At 41.1% G+C, this 14,690-nt stretch overlaps 1 protein-coding gene across 1 annotated transcript in view; it reads left to right on the forward strand.

Moving 5' to 3' along the window:
* The window catches only part of SMURF2 (SMAD specific E3 ubiquitin protein ligase 2), a 192,008-nt gene that overhangs the window by 110,845 nt on the left and 66,473 nt on the right, over positions 1-14,690 (forward strand). Inside the window, exons 4-8 of the mRNA XM_033960928.1 lie at positions 2,105-2,238; positions 5,317-5,382; positions 9,129-9,213; positions 11,476-11,559; positions 14,184-14,386. Coding sequence (XP_033816819.1) covers positions 2,105-2,238; positions 5,317-5,382; positions 9,129-9,213; positions 11,476-11,559; positions 14,184-14,386 — 572 coding nt within the window. The remainder of the gene's footprint in view (positions 1-2,104; positions 2,239-5,316; positions 5,383-9,128; positions 9,214-11,475; positions 11,560-14,183; positions 14,387-14,690) is intronic.

The raw sequence follows: 14,690 nt of genomic DNA on the forward strand, positions 1-14,690 counted from the left end.
AATACCTATATTCTATAATATTTTGAATATTATGAACTATTCCTAGTATCTAAACAATTGATATCAAGTTAGAAAACCCTCCCAACCCCTCCCTCCCCTTAAAAAAGTTCCATTCCCAATACATCAAAAACAATTAAATACTCTTATACATTATAGGATTTAATATTTATTACCCACCCACACCCCTCCATGTCAAATATCTTACTTTGGGAAAACGTTATTACTCATTACAAAAATCTGTTGTTATGGCCATAATTTTGCTTAGATTTCTGACTAAAATGTGGCCGCCCATGGACCCAGGTTGGTTAAAACCAGAGTAACCTGACTTAGAACTTTGCAAGGGCGTTTGATAGATATGTCTCGATGCTTATTTTGGTATCATTGAAAAATAGTAAAGATGCTTTTAAATGTAAATGGTGAACATCGGGTTTATTTTTACATGCTAAGGAAACAATTCTTAAAGAAATTTGCGAGATAAATTTTCTTGTTCCCATTCATTATGCAGTTGAAAAGTATGCAAATTATTCACAAGAGGGAAAGGCATGGGAATGTGGTAAGGGTAGACGTCCTAAAATAGATATGGAGATTTCATTTACAAGCATTGCAGGGAATATGAAAAACATCTCCCCTATTTTAAGAATTAAAATCTGTCAGATGCAGATGTTCTGGTGGGAGCTTATGAAAGAGATAGCCAAATGCTGAACAGTTAAGACTGGTTTTATATCTTTTGGCATTACAGTTGTCAACATGTTTTTCATATATTGATTTAGAAAAGAAACAAAGAACTGCATCTCCTCGTTCCTTGCAAGGAGATTGTTTTGTTCTTATATTTTGATCTAACAATTTCCATCTGCTTCTTTGGGTTTCCAGATCTATTGATATTAGGAGTGGTATTCAGTGCTGTGAACCTTCATTCACAACTTCACAGGGATTTTTCCACTTACATCCTGTCCCAACTTAGCTCAGCAGTTGTGGTGACCAGCTTGGATGAGGTGATGAATCGGGTCTCCTTCTAGCATACAGAAAATCAGTGTGACTTCTTTCTATTGAGGTCTGTGAAAACTGTCCACACAGTATCCTCACCTAGCCTAAGGAATGGAAGACCCGATCCAGGAATTAAATCTTGGTTCTGTTCATGGCATTTGCAGGTCTTTAATTAGGCTTTGGGGTATGTACAATTTTCAAAGAAATTCATCATTATGCTGTACATCCTCAGGGTGGTTATCACTGGCAGAGAGCAGTGAATCAGAATGCAAGTTTGTGAATTTTCCACAGGCTCCCTCCCCCTCACCAACCAAGACGATGGATTTTGTTTTGATCTCTCTTGAACAAGCCTAACATACCTGATCTCATTACTTTTCTAGGAATTGCCTTCAGGGAATTAATTTGGCAGATTCATGGGTGAAATGTTAAAACCCTTCAGCTGTTAAGAAAAATTACTTTTACTTCCTCCGGTTTGTTTTAAATCTACTATTTAGTAGCTTCATTACATGACCCCTAGTCCTAGTATTTTTAAAAAGAGTAAACAAGCAATTCATATCTATCCTTTCCACTCCACTCAGTATTTTGTAGATTTCTATCATATCTCCCCTGAGCTGCGCCTTCTCCAAGATGAAGAACCCTAGCTGCTTTAGCTTTTCCTCCTAGGGAAGTTGTCCCATCCCTCTTTATCATTAGCATTTCCATTTTGTCTAGCTTTTTTCATCCTAGACTTTGGCCAAGCTCTTTCTTCTCACTTCCTCCAGCCATCCTCTTCCTGCTAGCCTCACCACTTGCAATCTGGCAGCAGGAGGCTGCTCTGGGCCACTGAGGTAGGCACTGGATGCTAAATATTAGGTGCCTTGACACCCTGGACTTTTCCTCCATCAGATCTGAAATATTTGAAAAGGAAAGGGAGACTCTTTTGGCAAACTTTGCAAAAGATGGTAGTTTTTAATAAGGATTGAGAACCTCTTGTATTCATACAACTATCAGGCAATGTACTGTATAAAAAGACCTCTGCCAGGAGCACTGCTTCATTGGCAATAATGGATGCTGTGTTTTTCATTTTCCTCCTTCTGAATTTGTACCTAGTATCCTTATAATGCTTTCTTTTGTTTTCTAGATATATTGGAAAGTTGGATTCAATAACGATCAGTGTATGGAATCACAAAAAAATTCATAAAAAACAGGGTGCTGGATTTCTTGGGTGTGTTAGACTTCTGTCTAATGCAATCAACCGCCTCAAAGACACTGGGTGTAAGTAAAGTTAATGGAGCATTTTTAATAGCTTTAATGTAATCAGGCTGTCCTTAACATCACCAACAAATGTAGCCTTTCAATAGAACTTGCTTCTTAGTGACATAACTATTTAAAAATGTATGTGCATTAAATTATTCTTATCTGTAGGCTTCAGAAGTTTGGTTTTGGAAGAGAACATAGTAAAGCAGTAGCAGAAGATCTATTTGCTGTGGCTTTTCAGCAGCGTCCTGCAAACTTTTTGGCGCCATGGCACACTAAACCCGTTGCCCCAGGTGGAAGGCATCCAGAAGTGTGCGGACGCCGACACGATGACGACATGTCGACTTCCGCACATGCACGGAGGCCTTCCCACCATGACCCTGAACCTGCCACTTTGCCGGTGGGGGATCCTGAAGGGAGGGAAGGTGCCGGCTGACTGTCTACAGAACGTGTCTCTCGCTGCGAGAGGCACGTCCTGTAAGCAGTCAGCTGGCACCTCGGGACACACCTGGAATCTGCTGTGGCACACAGTCTGCGATACACGGCTCTACAGAAAGCTTTGAGCTATAAAAGACATACAGTTTCTGAGGAGATTGTCTATCCTAATCTAATCTAATCTAATCTAAACCTTAAGTTTATATACCGCATCATCTCCATGAGAATGGAGCTCGACACGGTTTACAAGAACTTAAAATAGTGAGTAGAGAAGAAGAAAAAGGATTACATGAACTTATGTGTAGAAGGGGGGAGAGAAAGGGGGGAAGGATAGAGCTACAATTTGCTGAAAAGCCAGGTTTTCAGTTGTTTGCGGAATAACTGAAGGGAGCTCAGGTTCCGCAGCGGGGTGGTGAGGTCGTTCCAAAGACCTGTGATTTTGAAGAGAAGGGATTTTCCCAGTTTGCCTGAATAGTGGATGCCGCGTGGAGAGGGTTTTTTTATCAGGTTGCAGAACAGACATTTGAGCTCATGCAGAAGATCCAAGTTTATTAAAATAATCAAGATTTCTAAGCGTTTTACAAATTGTATTAAAATAAGGGGGAAACACTGAACATATAAATGGTTCATAGACAGTAACGCGGAAGACAAAGGCGCACGCCGACAACTGAGCGCAAGAAGGAGGCGCGCGCCGAAGAAAAAGACTGTTTTTAGGGGCTGCAACGGGGGGTTTTGTTGGGGAGCCCCCCCACTTTACTTAATATATATCGCGGCGGTGGTTTGGGGGGTTGTAACCCCCCACATTTTACTAAAAACTTAACTTTTTCCCTAAAAACAGGGAAAAAGTTAAGTTTTCAGTAAAATGTGGGGGGTTACAACCCCCCACAACGCGGCACGATCTGTATTAAGTGAAGTGGGGGGTTCCCCCCCACACCCCCTGTCGTAGCCCCCCAAAACAGTCTTTTTCTTCGGCACGCGCCTCCGCGCTGTGCTCAGTTGTCTGCTCGCGCCTTTGTCCCGGCGCGCTTTTGACCTGACACCCATATAAATACCGACTAAAGAATGCATCACAAACGTGAAATGATAGGAAAGTGGGGGGGAACTACAGCTTAAAAGTAAAGAAAACATGAAGGGTAAACAAACAATAGGGAAACTAGGGAATAAAGATTATTAGATAACCTTGGCTATTTCCAATTCTATTCAGCAGTTGTAAGCATCTTAGAAGAGGTAACTCTTTAGATTTCCCTTAAATTTGTCTAAATTTTTTTCCGCCCTGATATGAAATGGCAAGGAATTCCATATTGTAAGGGCCATAATTGCAAATGAAGTGTCCCGGCGCATGCTGATGATTTTCAGGGATGGTGTATAAAGAAGATGTTGAGATGAGGATCTTAGGACTCTTGAAGGTTCATGTGGAATAAGGAGCTTGTGAATAAAGGCCAGTTCATTAGTGTTTTGGGACTTGAAGGAAAGAATAGCTATTTTGTATAAAATTCGATGTGGGATTGGTAGCCAATGCGCACTTTTCAGCAGAGGAGTACCGTGGTCGAATTTCTTCCTATTAGTAATAATTTTTATGTCAGTGTTTTGTATCAGTTGTAATCGGCAGATATCTTTTTGGCATAGACCTTTATATAATGTATTACAGTAGTCAAGTTTAGATATGATAAGAGAATGAATAAGAATATTGAGGGATTGGTGGTCCAGAATGTTCGCGAGAGATCTAATCCTAAGTCTAATGAAACAATTCTTTACTACTGAGCTGATTTGTGGACAGTTGCTCAGGATTTTAATAGCATTCACAGAAATAATGGGAGTATCATTTAACCTCACGTACTCTTAACAACGCAAACTCTGACAAAGGATCTACTCTTTACTACCCTAGTTATGATAATTTTGCTTCCATTATAACCCCCTTTCATAAATCTCCTGTAAACCACCTCTAATCTCAACAATCCGAGAATTGTCAAAAGACCTGCTCTTTACTACTCTAGTAAATCGATTGTTCTCCCTTTGTAACCCCCATTTATAAATCTTTTGTAAGCCGCCTTGAACCGCAAGATAATGGCGGAATAGAAATCCCAAATGTAATGTAATGTAATGTAATATGAGCTGTAAGTCATCTTTCCATGGAAATAACAAACATTTGGTTTTTGATAAGCTAAGAGACAGCATGTTTCCGTGAAGCCATTGACTTATTTTGTCTGATTTAGAATTGAATAGACTAATATCGATGGAGCTGAAGGCATCGTAGAGGAGACTTTAAGAGGCAAGAACTAGGCATCTACCTATGTAATATTTTTTCATTTATGTGAAGTTTGCAGAAGAGGGGACTGATGAGCTCAGTTCAGACCTCTTACATGCTTTATTCTTGAGGAAAGCCTGAATCAGCTGCTCAGACTGCCAGATGTGTGCCATTTCCTTTTGCGTGCAAAATTAGTTCTTAAAGAAAAGTAGGGGAAAACTTTAAATATTTCTACGGATCAATAGTTTTTTTTATTTTACTTAATTTTGCTATATTTGCCTGACTGTGTGGTGCACTAGGTGTGTCTGTACTGAAGGTCCTTTCTGATATCTGTTGAGTGTGCAGCAGAATATTTTCTGTAGAGATTCTCTCTTTTGTTTATGGTTTGATCACTTAACATTTTCTGCTTATTATAGATCAGAGGTTGGATCTATGCAAACTTGGGCCAAATGACAATGATACAGTACGAGGACAAGTAGTAGGTAAGTGCATGTCATTTGCATGTTTTCATGACTTAAAAATTGTAGTAATCATTTTGGTTTGGTCTATATTGTAGTTAGAACTACTTTGGGATTCTCATAATGCAAAATGTAGTGGCTCCAAAACCCTTGAGGTTTGCAGTATAAGCCAGTGCTGCTTCTGGTGAAATCAGTTAGATGTAATCATACCAGGTTGCTTACTCTGCCATTGTCTCTCTTTTGAGAGGTAACACAGATTTCTCCTACTCCTCCTCTTTGTTATCAACTTGGCTTTGCTTCTTTGGTTTTATTAGTCACCTTTTTTTTTTTTTTCTAATTTATATTCCATATATCCTACAATTCTATGTGGATTACAAATTATTCAGATATTCAAGCATTATTCCCTAACTGTCCGGTGGGCTCCAACTCTTATCTAATATACCTGGAGCAATGGGGATTAAGTGACTTGCCCAGGGTCACAAGGAGCAGTGCGGGATTCAAACCCACAACCTTAGGGTGCCAAGGCTGTAGCTCTAACCACTGTACCACACACTCCCACCATTCACTCCCATTCACCTTTCACTTATGTTGATCCTAATGCATTTTTTTTCTTACATATTTATTTTTAGAATGAAATGTGAGCACCAAAAGTTTGGAAGCAAATGTGTTTACTCAGTTTTTTTCCCCGAGACAGAATTGCATTAGTTTGGAATTCATTAAATACTATGAGAATGTTAGTTTACTGAAGCCCGGAGAAGCCGATTCTTAGTGCCCTAGCAGACTGAAAAATGTTCATGAAGTTAAGGATTTATCCTGCTGTTCCTGGTTCGAGCTCAAAACGACAGACTTTTACAGCCTGTGCTCTGAAAACGGCAAGGATGAATCAAGATCAGATATGCATATGTGGCATCACGTCACACTTCATGCTATGAATTTATCTTGTTGGGCAGACTGGATGGACTGTAACATATCATAACAAAATTTCTTATATACCGCAGCTACCTTGCAGTTCTGTGCGGTTAACAAAAATTAAAATACAGGTGTACTTGGTATAAACACAGTTAATTAATCAAAATATTTCCCAAGTAAAATAGTCTTCATAGATTTTCTAGGGCTCCTTTTACATTGGTGCACTAGCGTTTTTAGCGCATGCACCAGATTAGCGCGCTATAGCGTGCTCTAGCAGGAAAACTCAAGAGGAGGCAGTAGCGGCTAGTGCACGGGGCATTTTAGCACATGCTATTCTGTGCGTAAAGACCCTAATGCACCTTTGTAAAAGGAGCCCTAAATGTCAGGTAAGAAGTAGGGAAAGAAAAAAATACATACTAAATTGTTTATCACGTAATGCTGCCTGATACGCTAAGATCTTACTAAAGAAGTGTTTATACACACATCCTTTTACAGAAAGAAAATCAAAGAGTCGAAGATCACATAGATGTTTTCTATTGGCAAATTTAAAATGATCCATAAGATAACTGGGTAATAACCCACTGAGAGCCTTGAAACATATATAGCCAAACTTAAAGATCACTCTTGCCTCTATTAGCAACCAATGCAGTTTAAGATAATACTGCGTCACGCGATCGGTTCTTTTCAGTCCAAAAATCAAACGCGCAGCAGTATTCTGAATAATCTGCAACCTTTTTAAAAAATTTTCTTGGTTATTGATAAGCACATTACAATAATCCAATGTACTGAGAACAAAAGACCGAACCAGCAATCTAAATGAAAAGAAGTCGAAATACTATGTTATTGTTAGTAGCATTTTGAGCCTTTAAAGACCACCCTGATTAAGTCTCTGTTTAAAACTGGAGAAACCCTCCAAGTTCTTTCATGGGTAGCATGATGGAAGGGGGCAGTACATATCAAAACTTCAAAAGTTTCTAGAGGATTCAGGTTTATGGACATTTATCAGTCATGGGCTTGAAACAGTTCTCACAGCTTGGATGGACATTCTGTACAGACAGCCGAATAGAAGCATAGAGGCATGTCTGGTTAAGCTGTAATCTTTTTGCCACATTTGATATAGTTCATCACTTTGTTGAGAAATTGGCTCCAGAAGCTACCATGTTTCCCTGAAAATTAGACAGTGTCTTATATTAATTTTGGGTCCAAAAAATGCACTAGGGCTTACTTTGAGGGGGATGTCTTATTTTTTTCATGTACAACAATTCTCTCCCTTCCTCTCCTCCACCCCAATTCTTCCTCTTTCCTCCCCCCCTCCCCTATGTGCAACATCTTTCCTTCCCTCTCACCCGTCCCCTTGTGCAACATCTTTCTATCCCTCCCTCCTATCCCCCTGTGTTGCAGAACCCCACCTACCCTCCCACCGTGAGACTGACATACCTCTGCTCTGAGGCCTCCTAAAGCAGCAGGGGTGGGGGTTGCTAAATCGATGAGTCCAATTTTTTCAGCAAATCAGGCAGCACTAGTGTCAGGGATGAAGTCGGAGTGTTGGATACATTCGGGGGTGGGGGGGTGGGCTTTGGGGGTCGATCATAACTAGGGCTTATTTTCGGGGTAGGGCTTATTTTCAGGGAAACAGGGTAGTTTACCTGGGTCACCATACATGAAGAAGGACACGGTACTACTTGAAAGGGTCCAGAGAAGAGTGACTAAAATGGTTAAGGGGTTAGAAGAGTTGCCGTACAGTAAGAGATTAGAGAAGCTGGGCCTATTCTCCCTTGAAAAGAGTAGACTGAGAGGGGACATGATCGAAACATTCAAGATAATGAAGGGAATAGACTTGGTAGATAAAGCAGGTTGTCCACCCTCTCCAAGGTAGAGAGAACGAGAGGGCACTCTCTAAAGTTAAAAGGGGATAGATTTCGTACAAACGTAAGGAAGTTCTTCTTCACCCAGAGAGAGTGGTAGAGAACTGGAATGATCTTCCAGAGTCTGTTATAGGGGAAAACACCCTCCAGGGATTCAAAACAGTGTTGGACAAGTTCCTGCTGAACCAGAACGAATGCAATTAGGGCTGGTCTCAGTTAGGGCACTAGTCTTTGATGACCTGGGGGCCGCCGTGTAAGCGGACTGCTGGGCGTGATGGACCACTGGTCTGACCCAGCAGCAGCAATTCTTATGTTCTTATGTAACCCTGAGAGATTCCACGATCTAATATCCAAGAGGTGCACACACCTTCTGCCCAGCTTTCTTCCACATAGGAATAACTCAACCAGTCTAACACTGCAGGTTATTCTAAATTTAGAGATTTCCATTCATTTTATGCCAGTGACTTTTGATTATCAATTCCTTTATCATGACTTTAAAGAAGCAAACCCAATTCTGAAAAATCTGAGATTCTCTATAGGGATTTCTACAGTAATTGGAGTCTCCATCGTCTAAGATTTATCCAATGTGTGGATGTGAATGATTGATTTTATCTTTGGAATCTCAGGTTTTAGTAGTTGTGCTACTTTTACCAACCTGAAGATTTACTTTGGATCAGCCCATACCTTGATAGATGTTAACCTTTTTATTACATACAGATATTGCTTCATTATTGTAATATAGAATATTTGGGCTTCTGAAAAAGGTTATTCAGAGACTGCAATGTTTGCAAATTGTGATGGCACCAATGTTGATGGAAGTGCAGGGGAGAAATGGATTTACGTATATTTAAACATCTCAGGTCCTCAAAATTTGAGAAATTCCTGTATATGTTATGCCTGCTAATCCAAATGCCTAGAGCAGTTTGACTGTTGTTGTATATGAACTGAGTGGATGATGTACATTATATAAGAAATATGCTCTTTTGTTTCCAACAGTAAGTCTTCAGTCTAGAGATCGAATAGGCACAGGAGGACAAGTTGTGGACTGTAGTCGTTTATTTGATAATGATTTACCAGATGGGTAAGCACAGCTGATGCCACAGTGTAAAAGAATCTATTCACAGAGAGCATGTCTTGCTTAATAACCTCTGCAAAAGAGGAGAGTATTTTCTGGAGGCATGGTATTATCTGGACGTTTGGTTAGGCAAGCAATTTTGGTGTAATAAATAACGTATTTTTCTCTCCATAAGACGTACCCAAGACGCACCCCCCTGTAGAGGAGGAAAACCCAAGTAAAAAAATTCTGCCTACCACCCTGCCCTATACCCTGTCCCCAGGTGATCCAGTGGTATTTCGGGACAGGGTACAAGGCAGTTCTAGTGGTAGGCAGCCCCCTCCCTGAAATCCCCCCAGTACTTTTTTTTTTTTTTAAATCCCTGCGATCCAGCATGCTTTACGCGCTCATCCCTTGCTGGACGGCTGCCTCCTGATCTGTTCCCCTGCTCTCTTTCGCCAGCGGCAGAGCGGCACACGAAGCAGGCGCATGCTTTTTGCGTGCCTGCCTGGTCCTGCGCCACTTACTGAATGGCTGCCATCAGTTCTCATGGGATTGACTGCAGCCATTCAGGGAGTGGCACGGGACCAGGCAGGCACCCAAAAAGCATGCACCTGCCTCGTGTGCCGCTCTGCTGCTGCTGGAAGAGAACAGGGTACAGATCAGGAGGCATCTGTCCAGCAAGGCAGGAACGCGGAAAGCGCGCTGGACCGCCGGGATTTTTTAAAAAAAGTACTGGGGTGGGGGTTGTTATTTTCGCTCTATAAGCACACTTATTTCCACCTACTTTTTTTTTTGGGGGGGGGAGTGCATCTTATGGAGCGAAAAAATAGGTAACCGCAGAAAGTCAGATTCATACGTTTAAAATTTGCTGACAGATGAATTTAAATAAACCAATAAGAAAGTAGACAAAAATGGGTTTAAAAAAAATCCATCTATGATGTGATTTTTAAAGATACTTCTAGGTTTCTTCCTTTTACTTTTACTTTTAAGTTTTTATATTTGGATAAAACCCCAAGGTCAATGACAGTTCTATGTATTTATTTGTACAGTTCTAGGGTGCCTATTACATAGGCAGGATACGATAAACTATACATAAATAAGAAGAACAGAAAAACCCCACAAAATCAGTTCTATGTCATTACATGATATTATAGCAATACTTCTTCTCTGCCAAAGGCTTGGCACGTCATGCAGGTTTATATGCTGGGATCCTGGAGGAAGAGTTAATAACCCCCAGGGACATTAGATGCCTCCTCTAGACATGGAGAATTTAGATGCTCAGCTTCAGTGCACCTTGTGATATCATCAGAAGGGGGAGAGGGGAGAAAATGCAAAGTGCAAAACATTTAACCTGGCAAAAAGTAATTTAATGTATATAGCCTGTATCCTGTGCTGTGCACTAACTGCAGTTTTAGGTAAAACAGTGCAATTGTTGTATTGGTCCACTTGAATATAAAGGAATAATGGTTAATAAAGGATTGGGGAGACGTTATTTATTCTCACTTTTCCTAAACCATCTGTATTTCTTATACTTTCTGGGCTCCTTTTGGGAGGACGGGCTAAATAAGTGATTAAATAAATAAAATAAATGCATTTGTTTCTCTGGTTGTAGGAGTATTATGATAACCAGTTAGAATATCTGATTTATTCATAGATTTGGATTGTTGCAGATCTGCCATGAGGCAGACATTTTTTTTTTTTTTTTTTGGCCAGTTCTGGTTTTGAACTTATACCACCAATTCACTGTGGTATTTTTAATCCCCAGTTCTGCCCATTGAAATCGGCATTGGGATGAGGTTTTCAGAAACCAGGGCTTGCCTAAAAGCTCCCTCCTGGAACTGAGTAATTTAACAGCTGCTGTTAAAGTACGATGAGGATATTTGGGCATTACTGCCTGGGAAAGATGTCACAAAAACAGTTGAATGCAAAGCCACATTCTAATACCATAACGTTAAATTATTACAGAATTGAACTCATAAGTGCACGTCTTTGAATTGCTTGTTGAAAACTTCTCTGGCTTTCAATATGTGTATTAGAACTTTAGATAAAACATTTATTCAAATTGGGAGCACATTTTAAATGATTGTCCTCTCTCACAGAGAAACTTTTGATGTACTTTTTTTATGTTGAACTTTCACAGTTTTGCACCGCCTCATTTAATTCTCATGATTCATGCTAGCCTTATTTTTTTCCTCCCCTTTCTTGGCTGTTGCACTGGAAATATTATGTGCCCCAGTTTCCTGGAAATAGTACTCATTGCCTTATCTCTCCATGTCTGAATTCTAGCTGGGAGGAACGGAGAACTGCCTCTGGAAGAATCCAGTATTTAAATCACATTACACGAACAACTCAGTGGGAACGACCGACCCGGTAAGAAAACCTGATGAGGAAGGGGAAACTTTGCTCACACAGAACCAGTTTTATCAGATGTTTGTCCTCGTGTTCTCTTGGCCTGCTTCCAGTGGCTTGTTCTGGTTGGATTTTGATGTCATGGATGCATACCGCTTCCTACTGCTAGGGTTCCCCCAGATGGGAGCCATACAAATGTCAGCTTTTGTGCCAGTAGCTTGTACATGCTGTGGAATGATATGTGGCTGCTGCACATGTTTTGGCCCAGAAAATGCTATGGCTCTTTAAGGCTCTCCAACTTTCCAGAAAGCAAGTGAGAAGGGCACTTGAATAATACTGTGTAAAATAGTGTACTTATTTATCCTGTTTGTCTTGGATAGATTGCAAGCTCTGTTGAGCAGGGATTGTCTCATACATATTTAGTGTCTAGTAGTGCTATAGAATTAAATAGTAGCTCTCCCCCCCTTTTCCCTTTTAAAGGTTTTACTGTGAAGCTGTTATTTTTTGTCTTACTTTCCGATGCCTGTGAGATCACCATGTCTCTTTGAAGCTGACAGAGTTTCGATTTTGGATTCAGCATCGAAACCAATCCAAAATCTGTATTAGGATTTCTGCTGAAAAGGCCTGTATGTTATTGGCGGAAACCGGAAACTGTAGCTCCACTACCCAGCACTCACCCCTCCGCCCACCCCCCAGGCTCACTTTGTAAAGGCCCTGGTGGTGTACTGGTTTGTTTGGGGCAGGAGCATCCCGAATTGTTCCTGCCCCATTCCTTCATGCTAAAAAAAAAAAATTGGTGGCTGCAACGTCCTGCAGCAGCCTCTCAAGATTACCGTAGAAGGTCACAGCCACCATTTTGGAATTGGGAATGGTTTGAACAGTAGCAACTTACTTCTGCTCAGGTCATTCCCATTTCTAAAATGGCAGCCACGATCTCATGTGACATTCAGCATGGAGGAAGACACCACAACATCACCAGGGCCTTTTGGGCCTACTACAGGGGGCCTGGGAAGGAGGGGGTGTTTTCTATTAGGGGGTGGGGGGAGGCTGGTCTGTGGTGGTGGGGCCACAGTTTTGATTCCGGTTCCAACTGACACCGAGCTGTGTTGTTTGGTTGACCTCCAGTGTTTATGCATGCCCCTGTCCTCACCCAATTCTATTTGGCATGAAATTTGAATAAAACGCTAGGTGGAATTGAGGATTCTGAAGTACTTATTTAAAAATAAAAAAATCACGTGTGTGGACTGCACAAGCACATGGGTCCTGAAATGTAGGCTGGATTAGTTCTGGGTGGAGCTTCTTGTTGATACCTTGAAGATATTCTCCAGCCATTCTGTTGTGGTGGTAATTTTATAGTGTTTTCTGTGAGTAATGGGAAATGGCTCTCATAACATTGTGCAGCCAAATTTAAAGCAGTGTTTTTCAACCTTTTTACACCTATGGACCGGTAGAAATAAAAGAATTATTCTGTGGACCGGCATCGGTCCGTGGACCGGCGGTTGAAGAACACGTGGCTAAGTCTGGGCCAGACCCCGCCCATCTCTACCCAATCTCCACCCCAGACCCCGCCCCCATAATAGTACTAATTGCACCTTGCACGTCCTGTGCCTCATCTGGAAGCCTTCCCTCTGACATTGCAATGTCAGAGAGAAGGCTTCCAGATGAGGCGCAGAATGTCTGTAGGAGCCACTGCCCATGGCTTTGTGCACTGAATCAGTTAGGAAAAGGGAGCTGGCTCGAAGATAACGCTGCATCAATCGCACCGTGGACCGGCGGTTGAAGAACACAGTTTTGGGCCTGATGCACGTGCTGGCCCTGTGGACCGGCAGGAAATTTCTGTGGACCGGCACTGGTCCATGGACCGGTGGTTGAAGAACACTGATCTAAAGCATTTATGCAGACAAGGTGATGCATGTTTTGTGTGGGCATTCCTGGGATATAGTTTGGGTGGAGTGGTGGCAGAACTGCAATGTATGTATATATTTTATGAACCACATGAGTACATAAGAATAGCCTTACTGGATTAGACCACATGTGAAAATATCTGCTTGCTGTCCTCAGATAACACCTGTTTCAGGTAAGAAATGGTGCTTTTTGCAAAATACTAGAGCTAAGGTAAAACGAGCAGAGTAGTAAGATGAGAACTGGAGAGGCCAGGGTTTAAACCTTGCTTCTTCCATTCATGCTTCTCCTTGTGACCTTGGGCAAGTTACTTAAGCTGCCATTGCTTCAGGTGCAAACTGCAGGCTCTCACTGACTAACTCGCATTAACGTTTTAATGCAAGTTGCTAAATGAGGCCCTTAAATTGATAAATAGGCTCCACTGAAAAATAATAGGGCTTTAAATAGCATGTATAAACTCGCATTAGCACATATTATTCTGATTAGTACATAAGAATATTAGATTGTGAGCTGTCTGGAAAAAGGGAACTTTACCTAAATATGTAATTTACCTTGATCCTCCAAATCTAATAATTGTATTTAAAAAAGGATTTGCACTGAGTTACCTGTTCCATATTTGTTGGCTTTATTTTTAACAGGTAGGGATTGCACTGACTTGTCTTAAAATTGGGTAGAATGTTTTCTAGAAACTCTTTAAATTATGCTTTAGAAATAACCATTGTATTTTTTTTTTCTTCAACAAGACCGGCTTCAGAATATTCCAGTCCAGGCAGACCTCTTAGTTGCATTGTAGATGAGAACACCCCAATCACAGGGACAAATGGTGCAACATGCGGGCAGATCTCAGATCCTAGACTAGCAGAAAGGAGAGTCAGGTCACAACGGCACAGAAACTACATGAGCCGAACACATTTACATACGCCTCCTGATCTACCAGAAGGATATGGTGAGTTATCAAGAAATTGGGTGCTGAAAAATTGAGTCACAACTTGTCAGAGACTATTAGAATAAAATCACTAAAAATAGACATGGATTAATGGGACAAAGCCACTATGGATTTAACAAGGGAAAGCTTTAACTGCTGCATTTTTTTGAAGGCATCAATAAACGTGGATAAAGGTGAACCAGGTTGATATAGTGTGTTGAGATTTTCAGAACGCATTTGACAAAGTACTACTGAAAGACTCCTGAGGAAATTAGGAAATCGTGAAACAGGAGGCAGTTAGATTGTAAGCTCTTCTGAGCAGGGA

Source organism: Geotrypetes seraphini, chromosome 10, assembly GCF_902459505.1.
Source record: "Geotrypetes seraphini chromosome 10, aGeoSer1.1, whole genome shotgun sequence".
Taxonomy (NCBI): Eukaryota; Metazoa; Chordata; class Amphibia; order Gymnophiona; family Dermophiidae; genus Geotrypetes; species Geotrypetes seraphini.